The sequence below is a fragment of the Balaenoptera borealis genome, assembly GCF_965194805.1.
Source record: "Balaenoptera borealis genome assembly, chromosome: 3".
Taxonomy (NCBI): Eukaryota; Metazoa; Chordata; class Mammalia; order Artiodactyla; family Balaenopteridae; genus Balaenoptera; species Balaenoptera borealis.
The window spans coordinates 13,039,853-13,067,666 of NC_138866.1; the positions used below are offsets into that span (position 1 = coordinate 13,039,853).

Sequence of the window (27,814 nt, forward strand, 5' to 3'; positions counted from 1 at the left end):
GGCTTGACATATACTGCCCTAGCATTACTTACCATGTACGTTTGGCTGGCCTATTAACAAGGGTACCAATTTCCAAGGGCAGGACAAGTGAAATGTAGAGTTCCAAGAGAGTCTTTCTTGTTTGGTTCCATTTCTGACCCTGCTGACTTGGGGTGAATGAAGTTCTACAGGGCAAGGTGGAGGGGGAGGCAGGTGGGTTGGTTGTCAGTGTCCATGTCACATGTGGAAAGATAGAAATCTTTCCTCAAGTTAAATTGTCTATGAGAGAGGGATGTGGCCAGGCACTGGCCATCAGTTCTTATGTAGTTGTGGCAGGTCACAAAGCAGTGGCCAGTTACAGATGTCACCATGTTAAGACATTTTCCTTTTCTACAGTGGTGGCAGCTAAGTTTCCTGAGCTCACTTTCACCAGGGAGTGTTGTCAGGAATCATATTTAATACCCAAATTAAAGGTGATTACTTCATGAAAGCCCATTGTTCCTTCTCCAAAGGGAAAGAGTGGGTGAGCTATATAGCTCTGTACTGCGGATTTGCACTGTTAGTTTCTTTTCCTAAAGACCCACCTTCAACTTTAGATCAGAGTTGTCAACTGAGAAGAGGGTATTTGGCTATATGCTACAGAGCTCTTTCTTTGTTTGCTATCTTGTTTATTTTTTTATGCATTCAACATTATTTGAGTTTCTACAGTGTGCCAGCTCTAGAATTTGCCAATGATACAAAGTGAGTAAAACTGGACATAGTCCCTGGTTTTGTGGAATTTACAGTCCTGTGGAAGCTACACAATGAGGCAATCACACAAATAAATGAAAACTCATGTTTCTGACAATTTCTATGACAGGGTGTTATGAGAGTATAAAATTAGAGGAACTGTGCTAGTCTGGGAAGTCAGGAAAGGCTGTATGTCTGAAGGAGTGAGAAAATGAGATGGTGAGAAGGTGGAGAGAGGTAGGTAGAAGCCGGATAATTTAGGTTATATTAAGGATTCTCTTTATCTTAAGAGTAATGGGAAATCAAGTATTTTGAGCCAGAAGGGTTATATTTTTATCAACAATTTAGATGACAACACAAAAGTTATGTTTACCAGATTGAGGAGGAAAGCAAGCTGAGAGGCAGAGCTAGTAGGGTTGGTGGTCAAGTCACTCTTTAACAAGATTCTGATTTAACAAGTCAGACAGAGAAAGGGAAATATCGTTATGATATTGCTTATATGCGGAATCTAAAAAGAAATGATACAGATGAACTTATTTACAAAACAGAAACAGACTCACAGACTTAGAAAACGAACTTATGGTTACCAGGGGAAGGGTTGGGGGAAGGGATAGGTAGGGGGTTTGGGATTAAGATGTACACACTGCTATACTTCAAATGGATAACCGACAAGGACCTACTGTATAGCACAGAGAACTCTGCTCAATATTATGTAACAACCTAAATGGGAAAAGAATTTGAAAAAGAATAGATACGTGTATATGTATAACTGAATGACTTTGCTATACACCTGAAACTATTGTTAATCAACTCTACCCCAATATAAAATAAAAAGTTAAAGAAAAAAATTCCCTTATTCTGGAAGGGTGAGAGAGAGATGAATTCCAGCAGCATTGAATATGATCCTTTAGTTAGTGGCGTCTCTCTCATATGACATGACTGGTACTTGTGGCCAATCAGAAAAAGTTGGTTAAAGTGGAATATCATTTTAAAAGGATATATACATGTACTTTGGGCATACTACTTTTCACTTAAAGTATATAAATATATATTCACTTTGCGTGTAGGCACAAGACTCTTTGAGAGTAAGTTCTTAAACAATGGTTTGTTTTGCATAAACCGCACTTGTAATGCATCATCTAAAATTAAGTTTCCAATTCTTTAAAGTGGAGTGAGAACCAGACACACTTGAAGTGATCTGGATACAGAATCCTTTTAGATTTTCACAATTTTTTCCCCTAGCCTTTTATAGTTGTTTCACCCACACCTGATTTTTCAGCAGTTCTTTTTTCTTAAGTGTCTTGCCTTTATGTAGTTCTTTCAAAGCTTTTAACCTCATTTTTCTCTTTTCTTTCACATTTACATTTCAGTGGCTTATGTAATATGTAGTTAAATTATATAAGAATAACGTATACAACAGGCACACACAAGTGAGGCAGCGAGTGTCAGTGACTGGTGTGAAGCAGACAGCTGAACGGCGTGGGCACAGCAGTGCACGTGTGAACTGGTTATAGGCATCAGTGTGCAGTGCACAACCGGACGGGGGGTACCAGTTAGCGTTGGGCGTTGTCTAAGTGGAAGTCGCCAAGAGAGCTTCTGCCATCCTGTTTTTAAAGCAGTAGTTTGAGTACAGCAGTTTATGCTGCAAGGTTGGAATGCACCCAAAGTGTGGCATGGCTGGTTAAGCAGAGTGTACAATGTATAGAGTTGTGAGCAGCATTAATAAAAGTCTGAGTGACAGAAGACAGGGATCTCACGGTGGTGGAGCATTTGGATCCCAATGGGAGCAGCGTGTCCCGGATAAGCTCTCTACTGAAGGAATTAATCCAGAGGCCTTCTAGTTCTTAACCCCTTTCACCAGAATAATGCATGTAAACATAGACAGATTTTCCTTGCATTGAATTATATGGCATTGTAAATGGATTGCTTTTATAGACAGGCTGTAAAAATACTTTTTTAACAAATTGATCTCATCATTTTCATGCCAAGATAAAGGCTACTTCCTAAAATTTTTTTTAATGAATTCAGACTTTGCAAATAAAGTGAAAAAAATCAGTTTAATTATGCTCAAAATAAGTTTAAGCAAGAAGGCTGCTTTTGTTTAGCTTGAAAAAGTAGTTGATATTGTGCAGTAGCTTATGATGTGACAGCATGAATGTCATCTTGTTTTAAAACCATCAATCCGTTTTAATTTTTCTGTTATGACAACATGTGCTTAAAAACCTGATTCATAATGATCATTGTGGCCAATGGAATAGGAGTCACACCTGTGGAAAAGCAAGCTGAGACCTGGTCCAAGGAACTAGACATTTCCCCTTGACACTGCGTTTAGTTCATTTTACATGATTTCCTTTATCATCAAACTACTGAGACCATTGGCAACATTGTGCTGTGTCAGGTAGACTAGGATTCTAAATCCACATTTCAGTTTGAACAGAAATGACCTTTGTAAGGTATCTGTAGTTTGCCCCCCAACCTATGGAATTCTCCCCCCAGCTTTGGAAAAGCTTACATGGTTGTCTGGATCCAGTCCTCTCTTTGAAACGGCTGCTATAACCTGCGGCTGTAGGAGCACACAGGTTATCGGTAACATCCAGAACAGTGTCTGTCGGGCCTTGAATTGAAAGATTTACCTCATTCATATGGTCGTAGGTGTCTGTCAAGCTAAGTCAGGAATTAATCCTTCTTGTCGTTTATTTTTAGAGTTTACTTTCCCTCAGTCTAATAAGTAGAAATTCTACCTCAAGTCCCATCAAGCGCTGCTAGCGTTGTCCTCTGGGAAACCAGTGAACTCCATGCCCTCTTCTGCTCACATTTCTTGACAGAATATCTTGGAAAGGCCCTGGCTCTGGAGAAACTGATAAGATCAGAGCAGTACACAAGGCCTCTGTGAAGATTGCTGGGAGTGCATCTGAAGCCATTGCACGTTGATGCTGAAATTAGAGTTATGATGAAGCGTGAAGCTTAGTCTCTTCACCTAAGCAGCAAATCCCAGCTGTATTGCTAAACATCCATTTTAGGGGCTCCATCTGAGCAGGAAGTACTATTGTTTACCTTTTTCGGCCAAAAGAGTTTCCACCATTGGTAGCTTTTGCAGTTTCCAAAAGGTGCTTTCAAAATAGGAATTCTTTAACAACATCAGCACACAGTGAACGAAAGCCAGGAGTTGGCTTCACAACAAGGTAGTCATTCATCTCATTACAGACTAAAAGGAAATAATATTGCCACCAAGTTCAGTTGCAGTGGCCCCTCTTAAAATATTGGAAAACATGTAGGCGGTTCTAGACTGGATGGCACTCTTCAACAGAAGGACTCCTTCACTTTCTCCCTCTGTACTAATCTGCAAACCAGCTCAGTCAGAGAAGGTGGCTTCTTCAAGGTCTCTCCAGCAGTGAATGTGTTTTCTTCCCCTTTTGCAATGTGATAAGCAGCCTTATGGGTGCTTCAAAAAACAACGCTGTTTGGAGGCAAACTCTGTTTCATTAAGCAGACTACTTGTAAGTAAGATCCTGTTTATCTGAAATATCTGTTGCTTGGAACATTGTGAGGCACTCCTTGAAGTTTATTGTTGTAAGCATCTATTGGCATGTACCATGTGATAGAAGTACCATAGCTTTAGTTAATCATGGAAATTATAAAAGTAAAATCAAAAGATTTGTGAGCTTCATCATACTTTTTCCCCCGACATTTTACTGATAGATAACTATAATGGTAAAGGCAGAATATGTAGTCTTTAGCTCATATTACTGGAAAACTTCTGGATATCATCACATGGCAGGAGGATGACTGTTTATTATTTGACCGTACAGTGTATAACGTGGCATTAAGGATGATTTTATATTATTTGCCCACACACATTAACGTCCTTTGCTACCTCACATTTATTTGGAGTGATATATGACATTTTTAAGGTAATAGGAAAGAAAAAGTATTTACAAACTCACGGAACACATATAGGGCACCTCCTAGTGGTACAAAGTCTTAAAGTCATTTACTTTTAGATTGGTTTAGGGAATAAGAACATTTTGCTTGGATGAGATGGCATAATAGTATTTTAAAATATTTTAAAAATTATCTTAGAAAAGAAGAGTAATATTATTTTTTGTAAGTCCAGAAGGTATAGAAGGGCTAACGGATGAATATTGTAGAAAGGCCTGTTTCCACTCAAGGTAAGGCATATTTTTTGAATATTTAGATCGCCCCATCAATAAAATGGGTAACTTTATGAAACCTCCTCTAGTTGGAAGTAGTAGAAATATATCTATTCCACCATTAGAACACCTACCTAACCTGTATTGTGACTTCTTTTTAATGTCTGGTTCCTAATTTCTTTGCCTATGAGGTCATTCACCTTAGGAAGGCAGCTAGCTGGAGCACTGCTCCGAGTGTGGGCTCAGGAGTCAGGCCACATGGGCAAGTATGACCTTGGGCAAGGGACCCAGCTCCTTTACGCTCCAGTTCCTTCATCTGTAAAGTGGAGGTCATCCTCCTCACCTCCTCGTAGGGATGTGAGAAGAATCAAATGAAGTAATCCAACTCTAAAGTGCCTGACAGGTACTCAGCTGTTAGATGCTAACACCCTGTGGTCCATCTGCCACATGGGTCAGCACCTGGACTGAAAGACACACGTGAGCGCTGGGAAGAAGCTCTTAGCCATCTTTCCGTGATGTTGTAGAAAGATTTTCTTTGTTGGAGAAGATAGATGGATAACATAATTTCTAAGGACCACAGCACTCTGGAGATAGGAATCTCAGAACAGGAATCTAGAGCAGGTGCTGTGTGTGTAGGGAACACAAAGGCCCTGTACTTAGAGAGGACTTGACTTTCTTCCGGGTTTATATAGTGCCTTACTCCATGGAAGGTACAGTACTCTTCTCTAGAATATTCTCTAGCTTCATTTCACTGCTTTTGAATAGATTAACTTTTTTCATTTGTATACTTTAGGTTAATTTGTTAGGTTCTAAAAGTTGTCATTTTCTTTTTTGGTTCACTTCTGCCTTACTAAACTCTCAATCTATAATTGTTTTATTTACAACGAGATAAGATACAAACCTTTTATGAACTTTTTCTGTATCCCAGAATGTGTTCAGCATGTTTATGGTGTTGGTTTTATTAAAATCCAGAACATCCGATTTCTAGTACTGAAGAAGAATCTCTCTTATTTAAAGAAAAAATTCATTTATGGTTAAGCGTGTGGTCCCTGGAATCACACTGCTTTCATCTGAATCAGCTCTGCCACTTTTTACCCAAGTCTTCTGGCCACTTGCTTAAGTATTCTGAATCTGTTTCCTCATCTGCAGAATGGAATTACTGAAAGTACCAACTTCACTGGCTGTTCTGAGGAGTGAGTGAATCACTGTGTGGATATGTTTAGCACGGAGACTGCATCACCAAGTCCTTGAGGAATGCTGTTTCTCTCCCTCCTCAGGAGTACCACCGTCGTTCTTTGCCCATTGTACATACTGGGTCGGCACTCATTTACTTCCTGAAGTACTAAACTGAATAACAGCCAAGATACAAGAGCCCTTGCCTTAAAGCTCTCTTGGTCTAGTGGCTGGATTAGAATAGGATTTTGTGCTAAATACTGTCGAGGTGTGGGCAGGGTCTATGGAAGCACCAGTCTGGGTCAGAACTCAGACCAACTCCAGAATGGTCTGATGAATGCAGATGGTCTGATTAACTTCAAAAGTGGGACTGGGCTCAGCCATCCCAGGAGGTGTTTGCATTTTGAGAAGAAAAGAGCCTTTGTAACTCGTAGGGATGAATTGGGGGCCTACCCCTTCCCTCTCAGTGTTTTTGCCTGCCTTCCCCTTCCTCCTTCATCCCACCTCTTCGTGCCCTCTCCCCACTTCCCTAGGGAAATAAACGCGGATACCTGCTGTGGGCACAGTATCCATATGGCCCCAATGCCTCACTTAGGGCAGTGGCACTACACACAGGATTTGCCCAACTGAGCCCTCACTTAGGGAGAATGTGGCGAGGTTGACCCACTAACCTGTGAATTACTGCCCAGAGATGTAAAGGGGCTTCTGTTGGTACTGCTTGCAATTTAGGGTCTTTTAATGTCTTTCACATCTGGAGCTCTCTTTTGTTTATATAATGTCAGCTTATGTTGCTTTAGACTTTTTTAATAAGTATAGAGGGGTACTTGAGGTACTTGAATTATATGTGTGTATGAGATTTTTTGTTTTTTGAGATTCTTAAGAACTATTTTCATTTGTTTACAACAGCAGCAAAACCTAGAGGTTTTTATCTGATGTCTAAAATGTCCTAGTTGCTCCAGAATTGGATTGTGGTTAATTGACCATAATAACAGCTAGTTTTCTACAGCTAAAAATACTGAGGAGAGAATAACAGTAAAAGAGTGAAAGCATAACTTTGTCAGCAGTGATTAGATATGTAAATATTGAGGGCTAGACCTAGAAATATGTCTGACATAAAATTGAAGAAATATATCAAAGAACTATTGGAAACAGCACTAAGGATACTCTTTCATTCAAAGAGTGTTCTTTTGTGCATTGTAACTTTCGACTTGCACTAAATTACCACTCTGCCTGTGTAGCCTTTTAACTCTTTTTCTTTTCATTTTCAGCTTATGGAAAAGTGTTTCTGGTTCGTAAAATAAGTGGTCACGATGCTGGAAAGCTGTATGCCATGAAAGTTTTGAAAAAGGCAACAATAGTTCAAAAGGCCAAAACCACCGAGCACACGAGGACAGAACGACAGGTCTTGGAGCACATCAGGCAGTCGCCGTTTTTGGTGACCTTGCACTACGCTTTCCAGACAGAAACCAAGCTTCATCTCATTTTAGGTAAGTGCCAGTTGTCATCAGACTTTTTACTTTTTACGAAAACTTGGGTCTTGTGCCGTCACGCACTCAAAAGGCAGCATACTTCAGACTTAGAAGAAATGAAATCTTTTGACTTTCATTCCTCTCTCAGCGGTGGCATTTCCTTGAACATCATGAATTGCTCTGGATTTGGGACCTCCCATCCTGAAGGAATTTGCGTACTTCTCTTCCACACTCCTTTATTAATCTGAAAACACTGGAGTCATTTGGGTGGCTGCTTCCCTGGGTGGTGTCTTCCATTCAAATGTGCTGAGCTGAGTGGGAAAGTGGGCCACAATTCTTAGGAACGTACACGTTTGGGCCAACAAGGGGATATTTATGGAAATCAGTAACTAGGAAAAAGAAAAAAGAAAAGATTTCTATTCTTAGAGATGCTTTGCCTTTCTGGTGATAAACCTGCTTTTCATGGAGATACCCACTAATCAGTCAACCCTTTGCTCACTCCCGTTTCTACCCACAGACACTTTCTGAATCTTTTCCTTTCCCAGAGTTGGACCGTTGTATACGGACTTTGGAAATGTCCTCTGTGCATATTGCCAGATTTCTTTGTGAAAAGTTGTACCATTTTCTATTCCTACATGGCAGTATTTCTAGTATTATACTCTTCCATCATAGAATATTTCTTCTGTTATAGTTTTAGTCCCATTCTTTTGAGAATTTGCACTTATGTATTATAATCCCCTGTTATTGATCTCTTCTGTGGATTAGATGAGGTAGAATTTCACATAGTGCTCTGTAAGCATTAGCTATTTCTTGAGTGCCTTCAGTGTGCCAGCACCACACTAGGTGTTACCCACAGTATCACTGACCCCTACAACACTGCCAGAGTCCTCTCATTAGAGATGTTGAAGGTTCTGGAAGCTGCATTTCCTGCAGTCACGTATCTTGTATAAGCTTGAGAATAAAGATTGGAACTCAGATCTGACTCATTTCAAAGTCTGCCCAACAGTGCTCCTGTTTTCTTTGATTACTAGTGGTATTTGGCAACTTTAGTGAATGCTCTCAGTTTGAAATTTATACTTTTATTAGTGATGCCTAAAATTGAATTCACTTTTTGAGTCATGAAGTTACACTTCAGGCCTATCTTGCAGTGCTTACCATCAACTAACCATCCCAAATCTTTCATACACATAGGCCACAGTCTCTCCCGTCCTGTCAGAGTCTCCACTAATGTTATCATCTGCCTGTTGTTTCAGGCCTTCATTCTGCCCCCGTGTGTATCTGCTCAGCTATGTTATTTACTGATTTTTAAATATAATTCCTTCTGTATTTTTACCCAGTAGGTTGTAGGGGACATAAGATCGTAGTAGCCAGAAACAGTAAGAACCCAAACTCCTGGCCTCTGCATCACCACACCACAGCTTCTCTCTCTTCTCTCTTTTTTCTGTTCTCTGACCATAACTGGATTCAATCTTTTAAAAATTGTTTATTGTAATAGTATAGTTTATAAATGATACTGGGTTGGCCAAAAGGTTCGGTGAATACGTTGTTCAGTAAAGTTCTTGGTGAAAATAAAAAATGTGTCTTTCATTTTTACTTAAAAACTGAAGGAGCCTTTTGGCCAGCCTGATATTTTTAACTTAAAAGTAGATGAGTGAAATATGTTGGATCTGATTAAAAAACAAATAGTCCTTGATAATGTTGCTTTTTTTGTTGTTGGCTCTTCATTACTTTTGCTCTTTGTCAGTGGCCCACAAATAAATAAATACAAACCAAGATAAGAAAACCCATCTCTTGTGCCAGCTCACGAGTAGAATGTGGACAGTGAACTCGTTCCATCATATGGCAGTGCATTTTGAAAGCATGCCCTGTACCTCCTCTCCTCGTGGATATGTTTACTGTCATTCTCTTTGTGCATGTTTGTAGTTGTTATTTGACTTTTTTTTTTTTTTTTTTTTTTGGGGCCATACCGTGTGGCATGTGGAATCTTAGTTCCCCGACCAGGGATTGAACCTGTGCTCTCCTCAGTGGAAGTGCAGAGTCTTAACCACCACTGGACCGCCAGGGAAGTCCCTATTTGACTTTAAAGACAAAACTTTTCAGAAATCTTGAACAGGACATTATTATAAACTGTTTTTATGGTTCCATTATTTGTTTGCAGTGCTTAGAACTCACGCTAGGTCAGTTCTCCAAGTACTGTCTCAGTCTGCTAGGGCCGCCATAACAAAATATCACAGACTGGGTGGCTTAAACAACAGAAGTTTCTTTTTTCTCAGTTCTGGCACCTGGAAGTCCAAAATCAAGGTGCCAGCAGGGTTGGTTTCCTCTGAGGGCCATAAGGAAAAGGTCTGTCCCAGGCCTCTCTCCTCTGCTTGCAGAGGGCCCCCCACTTGCTGCCTTTTCACATGGTCCTCCCTCTGTACATTCACACCCCTGGTGTCCCGTTTTGTGTTCAAATTTTCTCTTGTAAGGACAGGAATCAGACTGGATTAGAGCCTATCCTAATGGCCTCATTTTAATAACTTAATTATCTCTTCAAAGGCCTTGACTCCAAATACAGTCACATTCTGAGATGTTGGGGGTTAAGATTTCAATATATGAATTTGGGGGAGACAGTTTCAGCCCATAACTGTCTTTAAAGGCTTATTGATTAACTTACTTTATCTAGTTTTTGGGTACTGTTAGAGGTTAATAGCAAGAATTTACAAGTCAAGCCTTTCAGGGGTCCAGCTGACCTTCTGCTCTGATGAATAAGTAAACACTATAGACCTTTTTAAAAACATTATATTTTTAACAACTGCCTTATTACTACAAAAGCATATATATGCATATAGAAGCTATAGGAAAACAAAAATAAGAAGAGAAAACATGTATTTTCACTACCCAGAGTTTACCTCATTATACATGTATTTCTCTGTTATTACCTAGTATATCCTTCTAGATCTTTTTGTCTGTGTGTCTGCATGCATGTATGTTTTATCAGAGTGAAATTGTCCTGTACATAGAATTTGTAACCAGCTTTATTTTTTTGAATTTTATTTTATTTATTTTTTTATACAGTAGGTTCTTATTAGTCATCCATTTTATACACATCAGTGTATACATGTCAATCTCAATCGCCCAATTCATCACACCACCACCCGCACCACCCGCCACTTTCCCCCCTTGGTGTCCATACGTTTGTTCTCTACATCTGTGTCTCTATTTCTGCCCTGCAAACCAGTTCATCTGTACCATTTTTCTAGGTTCCACATATATGTGTTAATATACAATATTTGTTTTTCTCTTTCTGCCTTACTTCACTCTGTATGACAGTCTCTAGATTCATCCACGTCTCTACAAATGACCCAATTTCGTTCCTTTTTATGGCTGAGTAATATTCCATTGTATATATGTACCACATCTTCTTTATCCATTTGTCTGTCAGTGCGCATTTAGGTTGCTTCCGTGACCTGGCTATTGTAAATAGCGCAGCAGTGAACATTGTGGTGCATGTGTCTTTCTGAATTATGGTTTTCTCTGGGTAGGGTATATGCCCAGTAGTGGGATTACTGGATCATATGGTAATTCTATTTTTAGTTTTTTAAGGAACCTCCATACTGTTCTCCATAGTGGCTGTATCAATTTACATTCCCACCAACAGTGCTTTTCTCCACACCCTCTCCAGCATTTGTTGTTTGTAGATTTTCCGATGATACCCATTCTAACTGGTGTGAGGTGATACCTCATTGTAGTTTTGATTTGCATTTCTCTAATAATTAGTGATGTTGAGCAGCTTTTCATGTGCTTCTTGGCCATCTGTATGTCCTCTTTGGAGAAATGTCTATTTAGGTCTTCTGCCCATTTTTGGATTGGGTTGTTTGTTTTTTTAATATTGAGCTGCATGAGCTGTTTATATATTTTGGAGATTAATCCTTTGTCCGTTGATTCGTTTGCAAATATTTTTTCCAGTTCTGAGAGCTGTCTTAGTCTTGTTTGTAGTTTCCTTTGCTTTGCAAAAGCTTTTAAGTTTCATTAGATCCCATTTGTTTATTTTTGTTTTTATTTCCATTACTCTAGGAGGTGGATCAAAAAATATCTTGCTGTGATTTATGTCAAAGAGTGTTCTTCCTATGTTTTCCTCTAAGAGTTTTATAGTGTCCGGTCTTACATTTAGGTCTCTAATCCATTTTGAGTTTATTTTTGTGTATGGTGTTAGGGAGTGTTCTAATTTCATTCTTTTACATGTAGCTGTCCAGTTTTCCCAGCACCACTTATTGAAGAGACTGTCTTTTCTCCATTGTATATCCTTGCCTCCTTTGTCATAGATTAGTTGACCATAGGTGTGTGGGTTTATCTCTGGGCTTTCTATCCTGTTCCATTGATCTATATGTCTGTTTTTGTGCCAGTGCCATATTGTCTTGATTAATGTAGCTTTGTAGTATAGTCTGAAGTCAGGGAGTCTGATTCTTCTAGCTCCGTTTTTTCCCCTCAAGTCTGCTTTGGCTATTTGGGGTCTTTTGTGTCTCCATACAAATTTTAAGATTTTTTGTTCTAGTTCTGTAAAAAATGCCATTGGTAATTTGATAGGGATTGCGTTGAATCTGTAGATTGCTTTGGGTAGTATAGTCATTTTCACAATATTGATTCTTCCAATCCAAGAACATGGTATATCTCTCCATCTGTTGGTATCATCTTTAATTTCTTTCAACAGTGTCTTATAGTTTTCTGCATACAGGTCTTTTGTCTCCCTAGGTAGGTTTATTCCTAGGTATTTTATTCTTTTTTGTTGCAGTGGTAAATGAGAGTGTTTCCTTAATTTCTCTTTTAGATTTTTCATCATTAGTGTACAGGAATGCAAGAGATTTCTGTGCATTAATTTGTATCCTGCAACTTTACCAAATTCATTGATTAGCTCTAGTAGTTTTCTGGTAGCATCTTTAGGATTCTCTATGTATAGTATCATGTCATCTGCAAACAGTGACAGTTTTACTTCTTCTTTTCCAATCTGTATTCCTTTTATTTCTTTTTCTTCTCTGATTGCCATGGCTAGGACTTCCAAAACTATGTTGAATAATAGTGGCAAGAGTGGACATCCTTGTCTTGTTCCCGATCTTAGAGGAAATGCTTTCAGTTTTTCACCATTGAGAATGATGTTTGCTGTAGGTTTGTCATATATGGCCTTTATTATGTTGAGGTAGTTTCCCTCCATGCCCACTTTCTGGCGAGTTTTTATCATAAATTGGTGTTGAATTTTGTCAAAAGCTTTTTCTGCATCTAAAACCAGATGATCATATGGTTTTTCTTCTTCAATTTGTTAATATGGTGTATCACATTGATTGATTTGCATATATTGAAGAATCTTTGCATCCCTGGGATAAATCCCACTTGATCATAGTGTATCATCCTTTTAATGTGTTGTTGGATTCTGTTTGCTAGTATTTTGTTGAGGATTTTTGCATCTATATTCATCAGTGATATTGGTCTGTAATTTTCTTGTTTTGTAGTATCTTTATCTGGTTTTGGTATCAGGGTCATGGTGGCCTCATAGAATGAGTATGGGAGTGTTCCTTCCTCTGCAATTTTTTGGAAGAGTTTGAGAAGGATGGGTGTTAGCTCTTCTCTAAATGTTTGATAGAATTCACCTGTGAAGCCATCTGGTCCTGGACTATTGTTTGTTGGAAGATTTTTAATCACAGTTTCAATTTCATTACTTGTGATTGGTCTGTTCATATTTTCTATTTCTTCCTGGTTCAGTCTTGGAAGGTTATACCTTTCCAAGAATTTGTCCGTTTCTTCCAGGTTGTCCATTTTATTGGCATAGAGTTGCTTGTAGTAGTCTCTCAGGATGCTTTGTATTTCTGCGGTGTCTGTTGTAACTTCTCCTTTTTCATTTCAATTTTATTGATTTGTGTCTTCTCCCTCTTTTTCTTGATGAGTCTGGCTAATGGTTTATCAATTTTGTTTATCTTCTCAAAGAACCAGCTTTTAGTTTTATTGATCTTTGCTGTTGTTTTCTTTGTTTCTATTTCATTTATTTCTGCTCTGATCTTTATGATTTCTTTCCTTCTGCTTACTTTGGGTTTTGTTTGCTCTTCTTTCTCTAGTTCCTTTAGGTGTAAGGTTAGATTGTTTATTTGAGATTTTTCTTGTTTCTTGAGGTAGACTTGTATAGCTGTAAACTTCCCTCTTAGAACTGCTTTTGCTGCATCCCATAGGTTTTGGATCGTCGTGTTTTCATTGTCATTTGTCTCTAGGTAATTTTTGATTTCCTCTTTGATTTCTTCAGTGATCTCTTGGTTATTTAGTAACGTATTGTTTAGCCTCCGTGTGTTTGTGTTTTTTACATTTTTCTCCCCGTAATTGATTTCTAATCTCATAACATTGTGGTCAGAAAAGATGCTTGATATGATTTCAATTTTCTTAAATTTACTGAGGCTTGATTTGTGACCCAAGATGTGATCTACCCTGGAGAACGTTCTGTGCGCACTTGAGAAGAATGTGTAATCTGCTGTTTTTGGATGGAATGTCCTATAAATGTGAATTAAATCTATCTGGTCTATTGTGTCATTTAAAGCTTGTGTTTCCTTGTTAATTTTCTGTTTGAATGATCTGTCCATCGGTGTAAGTGAGGTGTTAAGATCCCCCATTATTATTGTGTTACTGTCGATTTCCTCTTTTATAGCTGTTAGCAGTTGCCTTATGTATTGAGGTGTTCCTATGTTGGGTGCACATATATTTATAATTGTTATATCTTCTTGGATTGATCCCTTGATCATTATGTAGTGTCCTTCCTTGTCTCTTGTAACATTCTTTATTTTAAAGTCTATTTTATCTGATATGAGTATTACTACTCCAGCTTTCTTTTGATTTCCATTTGCATGGAATATCTTTTTCCATCCCCTCACTTTCAGTCTGAATGTGTCCCTAGGTCTGAAATGGGTCTCTTGTAGACAGCATACATATGGGTCTTGTTTTTGTATCCATTCAGCAAGCCTGTGTCTTTTGGTTGGAGCATTTAATCCATTAACGTTTAAGGTAATTATCGATATGCATGCTCCTGTTACCATTTTCTTAATTGTCTTGGGTTTGTTTTTGTAGGTCCTTTTCTTCTCTTGTGTTTCCCACTTAGAGAAGTTCCTTTAGCACTTGTTGTAGAGCTGGTTTGGTGGTGCTGAGTTCTCTTAGCTTTTGCTTGTCTGTAAAGCTTTTGATTTCTCCATCGAATCTGAATGAGATCCTTGCCAGGCAGAGTAATCTTGGTTGTAGATTCTTCCCTTTCATCACTTTAAGTATATCATGCCACTCCCTTCTGGCTTGTAGAGTTTCTGCTGAGCAGTCAGCTGTTAACCTTATGGGTGTTCCCTTGTATGTTATTTGTTGTTTTTCCCTTGCTGCTTTCAATAATTTTTCTTTGTCTTTAATTTTTGCCAATTTGATTACTATGTGTCTCGGCATGTTTCTCCTCGGGTTTATCTTGTATGGGACTCTCTGCACTTCCTGGACTTGGGTGGCTATTTCCTTTCCCATGTTAGGGAAGTTTTCGACTATAGTCTCTTCAAATATTTTCTCAGGTCCTTTCTCTCTCTCTTCTCCTTCTGGGACCCCTATAATGTGAATGTTGTTGCATTTAATATTGTCCCAGAGGTCTGTTAGGCTGTCTTCATTTCTTTTCATTCTTTTTTCTTTATTCTGTTCCACAGCAGTGAATTCCACCATTCTGTCTTGCAGGTCACTTATCCGTTCTTCTGCCTCAGTTATTCTGCTATTGATTCTTTCTAGTGTATTTTTCATTTCAGTTATTGTGTTGTTCATCTCTGTTTGTTTGTTCTTTAATTCTTCTAGATCTTTGTTAAACATTTCTTGCATCTTCTGAATCTTTGCCTCCATTCTTTTTCCGTGGTCCTGGATCATCTTTGCTCTCATTATTCTGAATTCTTTTTCTGTAAGGTTGCCTATCTCCACTTCATTTAGTTGTTTTTCTGGGGTTTTATCTTGTTCCTTCATGTGGTACATAGCCCTCTGCCTTTTCATCGTGTCTATCTTTCTGTGAATGTGGTTTTTGTTCCACAGGCTGCAGGATTGTAGTTCTTCTTGCTTCTCTGTAACCAGCGTTTTTTGTTGTTTTCTTTCAGTTAATGATGTCCACCTTTCCTGCTTAATAAATTTTCATTTCATTTAATATTCAGTGATACACATTTACTGCTGCATAATGAACCACTCTAAAATTTCATTGCTTAAGCAATGATTTATTTTCTCATGATTCTCTGGGTTGGCTGGGCAGATCGCTCATGGTTCTATGGGTTGGCTGGCTTGCTCACGTGGCTATAAGCTGGAGAGCTGGCTGGGCTTGAGAGCTAATGTGGTTTCATTCTTGTGTCTGAAAGTTGGTGCTGCTGTTGGTTGGGGCACCTCTTTTCTTCTTCACGTGGCCTCTCATCCTCCCAGTGCAGTAGTAGATCAGCTTCTTCATATCATGGCAGTCTCAGGGCAGCTCATGAAGACAGCCAGGAAGGCAAACATAGAGGCTGCAAGGCCTTACGAGGCCAGGCTCTGGAACTTACATAGCTTCACTTCTTTTTTTTTTTGAGGCATGAATATGACAAATTTTTTATTTCAAAGTCTCAAATTTTGACCAGCATAGCACCACTGACACAGGTGCCCTGATAGAACTTTATGATTTGGTCACCAGAAATGATTATGCCAAGGTATAATTAAGGCTAACCGATCAAAATCCGGGTACGCAATACCAGTTAAAGTTCAGGTAGAAACTACCAATTGTAGGAACCCTGGGACTGATTTTCCAGGGAACCTCTGAATTATTTTTTAAGGCCACAGCATGTATGAGGACACTGGCCCACAGGCTTGCTTCTCACATGTAGAAACTGATTGACTAAGAGGTAGATGAGAGATTCCAGATTCCACTTAGCAGTGGAGAGGCAGGGCTCCAGCTTCTGTGTCAGAGGCCCCAAAGCAAGTCCACCTGAGCTGGAGCTCAGGTAAGGGGGCAACTTCCTGGCACCTCCTCCTCAAGGTGGAAGGGGAGGAGGGCTGCCACTCCTCTCTTGGTACCACCGATTCCTCTTCCCCAGCCAGGCAGGGCCTCTCTCTTTCTCCAGGCTGACCCACCTGCCTCCCAGGGTTAATCTCACAAGTCACTTGTCCCCACAGAGGGGTGGATGTGGAGCCTCCTCACATCAAGTCAGAACATGACTGCTAACAATTCACCACACACAGCTGAACTTCACGGGTGAGCCCATAGCCTCCAACCATCTCCCCCACATCTGCTGAAAGGAGAGGAATCGGAGGTTTCCCTTTTGGTTTTCCTCCCTGGGAATCAGTTCATAGGAGATGCTAAGCAATGAACATTATGAGTTTATCCACAGACAGATGTGTAACTGCACACACTGGATTAAGAGGAGAAAACACACACTGATTACCTTTCTAACACAAGAACTGAAGGATTTGGGTCAATTATGCACAATGGCTTGTGTCTCTAAAAAAGCTGTATGAAAAATGAACTCATGTTCATGCATGAATTAAACCGACTTCATGAGCTCTATAGAGACACATTAACCTGTGCTGTTTCCCTGGAAGCTCGTGAGCCAGGGCTCAGCCTAACAGGTACTGCCAAAAGCCCCTATGAGCCTCACTTCTAACATGAGACCAACCCAGATTTAGTGACTAGGGAAATAGACTTCGCTTCTTTTCACGTTTTTTTTTAAGATTTTTTAAAAATGAATTTATTTATTTAATTTATTTATTTTTGGCTGCATTGGGTCTTCGTTGCTGCACACGGGCTTTCTCTAGTTGCGGTGAGCAGGGGCCCCTCTTCATTGCAGTGCGCAGGCTTCTCATTGCGGTGGCTTCTCTTATTGTGGAGCATGGGCTCTAGGCACGCGGGCTTCAGTAGTTGTGGCACGCAGGCTTCAGTAGTTGTGGCACATGGGCTCAGTAGTCATGCCTTGTGGGCTCTAGAGCGCAGGCTCAGTAGTTGTGGCGCGTGGGCTTAGTTGCTCCGTGGCATGTGGGATCTTCCCGGACCAGGGCTCGAACCTGTGTCCCCTGCATTGGCAGATGGATTCTTAACCACTGAGTCACCAGGGAAGCCCCTAAGATTTTCTTAATTGAAGTATAATGGACATACTACATTATATTAGTTTCAGGTGAACAACGTAATGAATTGATACCTGTATATATTGCAGAATGAGCCCCACAGTAAGTCTCATTAACATCCGTCACACACAGTTACAGAACTTTTTTGGTTGTGATGAGAACTTTGAAGTTTTACTCTCTTAGGGCCTCTCACATATGCAGTCGAGTAGTATTAACTGTAGTCGCCATGCTGTACATTATATCCCCATAACTTATTTATTTTAGAGATAGAAGTTTATACCTTTTCACTCCCTGCACCCATTTTGCCCATCCCCCCAACCCCTCACCTCTGTCAGCCACCAATCTGTTCTCTAGCTGTGAGCTTGATTTGTTTGTTTCTTTGTTTTAGAGTCCACGTAAAGTGAGATCATATGGTATTTGTCTTTCTCTGTCCGACTTATCTCACTTAGCATAATGCCCTCAAGGTTCATCCATAGTGTCATAAATGGCAAGATTTCATTCTACTTTATGGCTGAATGATATTCCATTTTACATATATATAGAAATACACACGTGCACACACACACAGCATTTTCTTTATTCAGTCATTCATTCATTAATGGACACTTAGGTTGTTTCCATATTTTGCCTATTATATGCTGCAGTGAACATGGGGATGCATATAATTTTTCAAGTTAGTATTTTTGTTTTCTTCAGATAAATACCCAGGAGTGGAATTTCTGGATTATATGGTTGCTCTATTTTTAATTTTTTGAGGAAGCTCCATACTGTTTTCCATAGGGGCTGCACCAGTTTACATTCCCACCAACAGTGCCAAGGGTTATCTTTTCTCCACACCCTCAATAGACTTCACTTCTTAATGAGGCGACTGCAAAGAATTTGTGGCCATCTACCATACAGGTTCATATTGACATTTCACTCATTGTCACATAATATCCTTTACAGCTGATTTGTCCAAACCAGGAACACTCACTTGGTTGTTATGTCCTTGAAGTCTCTTAATCTGGAACATTCCCTTTTTTATATCCTTGGTTTATCGGTCTGAAAAAATATCTTGTAGTATCTTTAGGTTATTCCTCTGCTAAATTCCAGTATTTGGGAAATTAGAGCTAAAGTCTTGACAGATTGACATTAAATATTTTAGCTAGAACACACCATAGGTGATGTTGCATATTTCATATTATATCACATCAAGAGGAACCTATTAACTGATTGTTAGTAATGCTAAGGCAATTACAGAGATGACAGTCTGATCCATTTATAATGGAGTTATGTTTTTTTCCTTAGAAGTGAAAATAATCTCTGTGATGTTTTGACACTTTATGGTTTTAACATTTAACACTTCATAATTCTTTGTTTAAATCAACTGTTTCATCATGAGTTGCAAAATGGTGATTTTTCTAAATATGTCATTTCTTCTATATTTATTAGTTGTCATTCTTCTGAAGAGTATGGTTTTCTCTCATCTACTGTAATGTTTTGGTTTCCCTGAGATGCAGTTTCTGATGGAAAGGCAAGACGCAGTCCCTTTAATTGTCAATATTCAAAGTTAGAAGTTAAAGAGCAAACTCAAATGGTGCTGTATTTCAGGGTCCCTGATAATCAGCTGTCTTCAGTCATAACCAGAGGTAGCCTGCTCTAGGTACTGATACTATTCTGACCTTTCTTTTTTTCACTTAGCAGTGTATCCTAGCGTTTACTCTGTAACAGTTCATAAAGATCTTCCCCATTCTTTTTTATCCCTGCATAAAAAAGAACGGGGAAGATCTTTATCCCTGCATTCCATTCCATTCCATAGCATACTTAACCAGTTCTCTAGGACTGGATCCTTGGGTTGTTTCCAGTCTTTTATTTTGATGATTCAGGGTACAACTTGTACATGTCATTTCCCGCTTGCATAGGGAAAAACTGTAGGCTTGATTCCTGGAAGGAGATTGCTTGATGTATATTTTTGCCATCTGTAATTTTGCATATACTTTTCCTTAGGGGTTGTACCATTTTACACTCCCACCAGCATTGTATTAGAGTATCTATTTCTCCACAGAGCATATTCTCAACCTTCTGGATATTTGCCTGTCTCGTAGATGAGGTGGTGTCTCAGTGTAGAGTTAATCTGCATTTTTTAAGTGAGGTTGAACATCTTTTCATATGTTTAAGGGGGTCATTTGTCTTTTTCTGAGAATTGTCTGTTTGTACCCTTTGCCCATTTTTTCTTCTCAATTTTCTAGGAGCTCTTTGAGAGATTAAACATTTGTGATATACATAATAAATATTTCCATTTTCCATTTGTCCTGACTTTATGATGTTTTTACCATGTAAAAATTTTAAATTTATGTATAGTAGAATTTATTTTAAAACTATCTTTATGGCTTATGGATTTTAAGTCATAGTTAGAAAGATCTCCTCAACTCCTGTGGTTATAAAGGAGTTCACTGATGTGTTTTTCAGTACTTGGATGGTTTTATTTTTTGCATGGAGAACATCTGTGTGGATGTTTACTCCTCCCAACACCATGGAATAAAAAGTCCAAGTTTACACTGACTTGAGGTGCTGCCTTTTTCATATTTTAAATTCTCATATATGTTCAGGTCTGCTTACTGACTGACTGACTGACCTGTTTGTTTGGTTGAACCATATGCCATTACCATACTGTTTTAGTTTATCAAAGTTTTACAATGAGTTTTAATACCTGGGCAGGCTACACCCCTTTTATCTTTCATTTCTCTTATTTTTCAGAGCTTTTTGGGGGCCCATCATGTTGGTTTATTTTCAACATGAACTTTAGAATCAAATTGCCTGGTTTTTGGGGGGGAAACTTGTTAGGGTGTTTTTAGTGCAATTGTTTTATATTTTTTAAAAAATGTAGGGAGAATTGACATTTTTATGATTTGGGTTATTCCTGTTCAAGAACATGGTATGTCTTCTCATATGTTGAACTCTTCCTCTGAGACCTTCAGGAGTTTTTTTAATCATTTTCCTCCTACCCACATTTCTTAAGTTAATCTTAGATATTCAATCATCTGTCACTGTTGTCAGTAGGGTCTTCTTTCCAACCATATCTTCTAGTGGAGAGCTGTTAATTTTTGTACCTTCATTTATCTCTTGCTGTCTTACTGCATTTTCCTACCTTCCCGCTAGTGCTTGTGTCCTGCCCTGTTCTTTCTCAGCCTGCTCACCGCATGCTGTTTGGTGGGTATGGGTTTTCTTAGGCTCTAAGTTTTGCTGAAGGAGTAGGTTGTGGAGGTTTACAGTCATTCTTGCTGTTCTTTAAGATGCTTCGGGAGTAGACTTGGAGATGCAGGTCTAGGCTGCCATCACGCTGCTACCAGGATTCGTGGCTCACTGGGGATTTCTTCACCAGGCTGCTCCTTTGGTATAAACTGCTTCCTTAGCACAGGCTTCTCCACATGATAAGATCATTGTAGTGTTGGTATTACTTTGACAGATGCCTACCTTTGACATTTGCCAGATACGGAACATAGCATTTCTCTCAGCACTGAGTACGGATGATTGTTTCCCACAGTATTCTTTGTTTAGATGTAATTGCCTTCCACCCATTTGTATTGTTTCTGCTATCCTCTAAATCAGGGGTCAGCGGCAGTGGACTAGATTTTGTCTCTGGACTGTAATTTGTTGACCCCTGAAGTAAATTCATCTGTTATAAGTCACATCTATGTTTTTTTCTTCTAATTCTACATATTAATATCTTTTTAGGCTTTGTTTTAATTTATATCTAATGGCATCATATAGATTTGATGGGTTTTCTCCTTTATATTGTTTTAGCCTTTCCAAATATTATAACATGGAGACCATACCTCTTTTTATCACTTTTTCTGTACCTCTCTCTGCGTGCTTACAACAAGAAATATAAAAATATTTTCATCTATTCTCTCTCTCGCTCTTAAAACTCGTATTCATTTCAACTGTCAGTGGGAAGGAATGCTATGTAGAAAATAATCCATAAAAAACAATTTTTCTTCTGGTGTCCTCTGATGTCTGTTAGTAGTAATTTTGTCAAAACACCAGCTGATCTCTGACTGTGTAAACTGTTAGATTAATCAGAATTCACAAGACACTAAAGAAGCAAATCACAAAGGTATTTATAAAGGTGATGCCAAGGAGCATTCTCAATAATGAATACCACCCCTGCCTTGTAGATAGTTCTGTCATCATGAGTCACCCTTTCAACATGAGCTAAAAGGTATTTAAGACATTAAAGTTTCGCTTTCAAGTATTAATTTCATCTCAGAAATTGCACGGGTGAGGATACTTGCTGAGATGGTAACAATTAGAATCGTTCATGATCCATTGCATTCTACAGCATAGAGCAAAACAGACAGTGACTGAAGGAGCTTCCCCACTTTGAAGTAAATATGACTAATTCACAGCACTGATAAATAGATATGTCTTTGTCAGAACTTTGTCATGATTTTGATGCCCTGGAATGCATTCGCAAGAGGTGCCATTCGAATGTTGAGCTAAAACCAGAAAAAAAAGTGAGATGACTCTGGCATGACATTAAAAAGAAATTACCTTCAGGTATGTGTGGTCCATCACATTAAGACTGCACTTGAGACACCAGACAGGGAGGAATCAAGCACGATTTAGGTGGTCTGGAGGAGGAAGAGTAGGTGGAAGTGAGGACCAGAATGTGTGGGATTGATGTACATGAAGTGTCTCCGAAGGAACAGAAAATTTTGTAGGAAAAAAAAAAAAAAGACCAAGGAACAGGGCATGGTTGGGGATGGGTGGGTACTGAAAGATGGGGGAAATATGGGATAATGGCAGTTAGCTCTTTGGAAGCTGCCACTGTAAGAAGAAATATGAAACAGAGAAGTTCTAAAGAGAATTTGAGATAAAAAGACTAGAGGACGAGAGGTCAGTCAGAACATTACTAGAAAGAAGTAGGTGTTTGGAGAGTGAAAGCGGAACAGAGACTCTTTCTTTGAAAGTAGGAGATGTAGGTTTTAGCCCTTCTTTCTGTCAGTTAACTCAGCTACTTCCTCTCATACCAGCAGATTTCCGTGAGATTGCATGAACAAGACATAGCCTAAAAAGTTGGCCAGATCCTTACATGGTTATCCTTTTGCATCCTCAATGGAAAATAGAGCTATCAGGAAGTTTCTGTAGTTCTCAGTAATACTCTAAGGCTTATGCAACTCAATATCTCCAGTGGATTTCAGTTTCTCCGTCTGTTAATAGAAGCACGTAAACTACAAACAGTAGAGAGGTTTCTGGGTTCAACATTAAGTCAAGTCAAATGTGTAGAGGTCTTGAGCAGCTGAAACTGTCCTCTACCAACTAACAATGTATGTTTCTTCTCGACAAAGTGAATTCTTTCCGTGTTCTTAATGTTCTAATAGCGTGGCTTCTTAACAGTGATGTTAATAGTGTGAATAGAAAAAATTGTTGCAAATACTTACAGGTGACTTTGAACACCTAATTTTTTTTTTGTTTTGAAATGTAAATTAAATAATATGTACTTTAAAAGTAATAATTTTGATTGAAAGCAGATGCTGTTTGCCCTAATGTTAATCTCATGAGATACATTTTTTCTAGTCTTATTGAGATATAATTGACATGTAACATTATATTTGTTTAAGGTACCCAACATAATGATTTGATATATGTATATATTGTGAAATGATCACTGCAATAAGTTAACATCCTTCACCTCACATAGTTACATTTTTTTTCTTGTGATGAGAACTTTTAAGATCTACTCTCTTAGCAGCTTTCATAATACAGTATCATTAATGATAGCCCCATGAGATATTGTCACAACTATATTAAAAGTTTTGTCTTAGGGAGTTGTTAGAATCCTGGAAATTTTGTGGAGATCTTCAGTTCAAGTTCTTAAAGTTAATTCATTGTTTAAAAAAATAAATTTACTAGTTCAAAGGCTCCTTCTCTCTCCTCCAGTTTCCACCCATCTTCCTATACACACAGAGAGACAGACAGACAGACACACACACACACACATACACACACATACATATGCTATCCTATATCCAAGAAGAAATGTTATTGAGGGTGGGGTAACCATACAACAACAAAACAAAATCTACTTGCTGTTGTTAAGTATCTGTGTCAATTAAGTGTCATTGAAATGAGACATAAATTACGTCCCTAATATGAAAAAAGTTTGACCTAAATTAATGTCATTCTAGTAAAATAGAGAAAAAGAACTTTTTTCAAAAGGGAACAATAAAGAATCTGGCATTTTAACAGTGTAATTTTAAATTATTTTCTAAAGGACATATTAATGTGTCAAAGTACTAGAATTATTGCACATTGGTAGAAGTCTTGAGCATTCTAACTTGTTACTTCTCTAGACATAAACTTCAGCCAAACTTTTGGTGAAGCCTTTTTCCCACAGTCCATGGGCCTAATACTGAGCCACTTAGAAGCATAGGAGTCTTGCAGAACTTGAAAGAAGAGGAATAAATGATGGCTCACCTAAGAGATAATATATGGCTTCAGATTCTTCAAGTTCATTGTGTAGATTTCTTGGAGGACTCTTGGGATATTGACCCTTTGATACAACAAGTGAACTGCATCAAGATATTGTCAGTTGTAGAACTCTTTATTCATGCTACAAATTCTTGCCTGTTTACTATGTGCCAGGTGCTTGGATAAGAGTAACAAACAACCTAGACAAGATTCTTGTCCTCCGGGCCTTATAATCTAAAAGGGGAACAGACATTAAACAAATTAGTACACAGTTAAGTAATAACCCTTGAAATAAGTAGTTGGAAGGAAATGCAGAGGTTACTAGTGAAAAGACCTAAGTCTATTCTGGGTTATTAGGGAAGACCGTCCAGAGAAGTGACATTTAAAGTGTAACTTAAGAGGAAAAATAGAAATTAGAGGAGCAACAGGAGAGGATAGGAATGAACATTGCAGACACAAGGCTTCACCCAGCGTCTGTGATAGCCTAAAGACAGGAAGGTAAATGGGAATATAGTGTAGTAAAGGCGGGCCATGCAGGGCCTTTAGATTTGAGAGTCAGATGAACTTGGATTTAAATTCCAGCTTCATCACTTAATAACTGTGTGATCTTGAGCAAATTATTTGGTTACAAGCATCATATACAAGTTATTAGTGTATCCATTAGCCTTTTCTGCATAATAAACTACCCCAAATTAAGTGGCTTTAACACAACCATTGGGGGAGACTCACTTTGGGCTGGACCCACAGGGATGATTCTTGTGCTGTGCTCTTCCTGAAATAGTCTTTCTCTTGGTTTGCAAAGTGCAGCTGAAAAGTCAAGAAACATGAGGACTGCAAAGTATCCATTTACTTTAGTAACATGAGGTTGTTTTAAACCTTAGACTATACTGGTGTTATGGGGGTGGAAGTGGAACAGCCCTGTGTTTAGGAGTGAATAGAGGCTGTGGTAGGCAGAATAACAGCCACCCAAGGATGCTGACATTCTCATCCTCAGAACTTGTGAGCATGTTGGGTTACATGACAAACAAATTAAGGAAATTAAGGTTGCAGATGGAATTAAAGTTGTTAGTCAGCTGACCTTAAAATAGGGAGATTATCCTGGATTCCCTGGGGGGGCCCATAAAAGTGGAAGAGGAAGGCAGAAGAGGAGAGTCAGATGGAGATATGCCTACAGAAGAGGTTAGAGTGATGCAGTGTGGGAAGTGACTCAGCTGCCACTGCTGGCTTAGAAGATGGAGGAAGAGGCCATGAGCCAAGGAATGTGGGCAGCCTCTTGAAGCTGGAAAAGGCAGGAAACAGACTTTCCCTTAAAACTTGCAGAATAAGTGCAGCTCTGCTGACACCTTGATTTTAGCCCAGTGACACCCACACCAGACTTCTAATCTACAACATAAAATAATAAACTTGTCTTGTTTTAAGCCACCAAATCTGTAGTAATTTGTTACAGCAGCAATAGGAAGTGAATGGAGAGTAAGTAAGGAGAGTCAGATCAGACATGTAGAGCACTCTTATTCTTTTTTTTTTTTAATTTATTTATTTTTATTTTTGTCTGTGTTGGGTCTTCATCTCTGTGCGAGGGCTTTCTCTAGTTGTGGCAAGTGGGGGCCACTCTTCATCGCGGTGCACGGGCCTCTCACTGTCGCGGCCTCTTGTTGCGGAGCACAGGCTCCAGATGCGCAGGCTCAGTAGTTGTGGCTCACGGGCCTAGCTGCTCTGCGGCATGTGGGATCTTCCCAGACCAGGGCTCGAACCCGCGTCTCCTGCATCGGCAGGCAGATTCTCAACCACTGTGCCACCAGGGAAGCCCTGTAGAGCACTCTTTAAAGAACTTTTGCCATGAAAGGAAGAAGAGAAGAGAAGATGGGACATACGGGATTTAGGGAGGATGGTCGTGTTTTAAAGTGGGAGAGATTTTGTGACTTTGAATTTTCACATTATTTGTGTGATTTCTGTGTTATTTTTATGCTTCTTAGAAACACAACATCAGAGTGCTTCATCTGGCACTCTAACTACTGTCACATAAAAATCTTTAAAAGCAATTTATTTGCATTTGAATAAAAACCAGATATCTCTGCAATTTTAAAACATTAGGATTGCACTAAAATATCAGTTATTTAAGAAAATTTCTCTTTTGCTTAATACCAACTAAAACTAATTAGACCCTGTAGTACTTTGTAGAAGTATATATTAAACATTTTTAAGCTTTGAAATTATGCTTACATTGAGAGAATAGGTAAGTCAGGACACCATAAATTTGAATTTTATTTTAAAATCATTATAATTAAACATGTCATTATTTTTCAGTTCTATAAATTGTAACTGATGTCTGTAAATAATAACAGTAGTCAATAGTCATTTTTAAATAAATGCTTACTGCATGTTTGGCCCAAGTTTAACTCTCAATAGCTCATTTAATCACCATGACAATCTTATGTGCAAGTTGGAATTATTTATATTCCTATTTTATGGATATAGAGTATAAGCCATTCTACATATAAAGAAGATCATCTAGCAACTACAAATGAATTGAGATATAATCTTTTTCATATAGGAAGTTCCTTTTAGGTTTAATCAAGGAACCAGTAGTCTATACAAGCATCATATGAGGTATTCCATTTTATGGACTGTAAGTAAATCTCAGTATAATTTTAAGTTGATCAATGTTTTTTCTTAAGAGTCACATTGATGAAATGTGCCTCACAGCTCCTGAGAACATATCATATTTATTCACTTGTTTATTTATAATTATTGTCACAAAGGTGTACTATTGATGGTCTCCTTCTCTTCTTCAGTTATGAACAGAATGAATCTTAAGACTTATTCCGAACCTTTCTAGGAGGGGAAGAGATCAGAATTTAAGAGATATGTTCATCAGGAAATGTGTTCTTGCTATGTTATTACCCGTTTCCTTCTACTTTTCCCCTTCTTTTTTGCTGCCCATTGGTCTATCTGAATAGCAGTTTTTAGCTATTATAATATTTACCTATTTCTTTCTACTTTTACTGTTAATAAACTTGAGATGAAAAATCTGCCCTAGTTCTCCTATATGGCTACAGCAGCCAGTAAGCAGAGTATTGCATGTTTATTCAATTCATGCAACTGATATTAGTGGATGCTTTATATTTGCTAGTGTCAGACCCTGTGCCTGGCAGAGAGAAAATTGCCCTGGGACTTTCATCTGCCTCATTGGTGTCACATTTCAACTTTGCTTTCTGACAGCATACATTTAAATAAGCTTTTAGACTAAAAGGTAAAACATGTCATTAGAAAAGCATGAATCTATTTGTGGACTATACTCTCTATAAAGCTTATCTTTGTGTCTACTATTTTAGAAGCTTTGGAGGTTTTTAAAAAAAATGTCTTTAGGAATTTTAAAATTATTCTTCCCCTGCTTAAACCTCATTCTTTCCCTTATCTTCCTCTTCTAACCCCTTCCATTGTGCTCGGTGGATAACCCCATGTGCACAAGCACCCTAAATCTTAACCGAGTGTGCCTAATTTATCTTAAGTAAAACCTCCTGTCCTTGGAGGATGGTACCTATCCAGCAGCCCCTTTTACAGAGGGGCCCCTTATGCTCAACAAAGTAATGGTAGTTAAACGTCATTTAAAAGTCATTTCCCACCAGAGCTTCATTTGTGAAGGCGCTTTTTTCCAACTCCCTAACCTCAGTCCTGTACTTAACTGACTCCTGGGACACGTGCTCGCCTTTTCCAGTGACTTATTCAGGCCTAGCTTCCCTTTCCTCCAGTTTCCTTCCATCCCCTTCC

General features: G+C 38.7%; 1 protein-coding gene across 2 annotated transcripts in view; it reads left to right on the forward strand.

Moving 5' to 3' along the window:
* Positions 1 to 27,814, forward strand: part of RPS6KA5 (ribosomal protein S6 kinase A5) — a 182,932-nt gene that overhangs the window by 72,845 nt on the left and 82,273 nt on the right. The window contains exon 3 of one of the 2 annotated variants that reach the window (XM_082384518.1): positions 7,301 to 7,519. In XM_082384518.1, coding sequence (XP_082240644.1) covers positions 7,301 to 7,519 — 219 coding nt within the window. Of the gene's footprint in view, positions 1 to 7,300; positions 7,520 to 27,814 lie in introns of those variants that run through there. The other variant, XM_082384519.1, reaches the window with a different exon arrangement.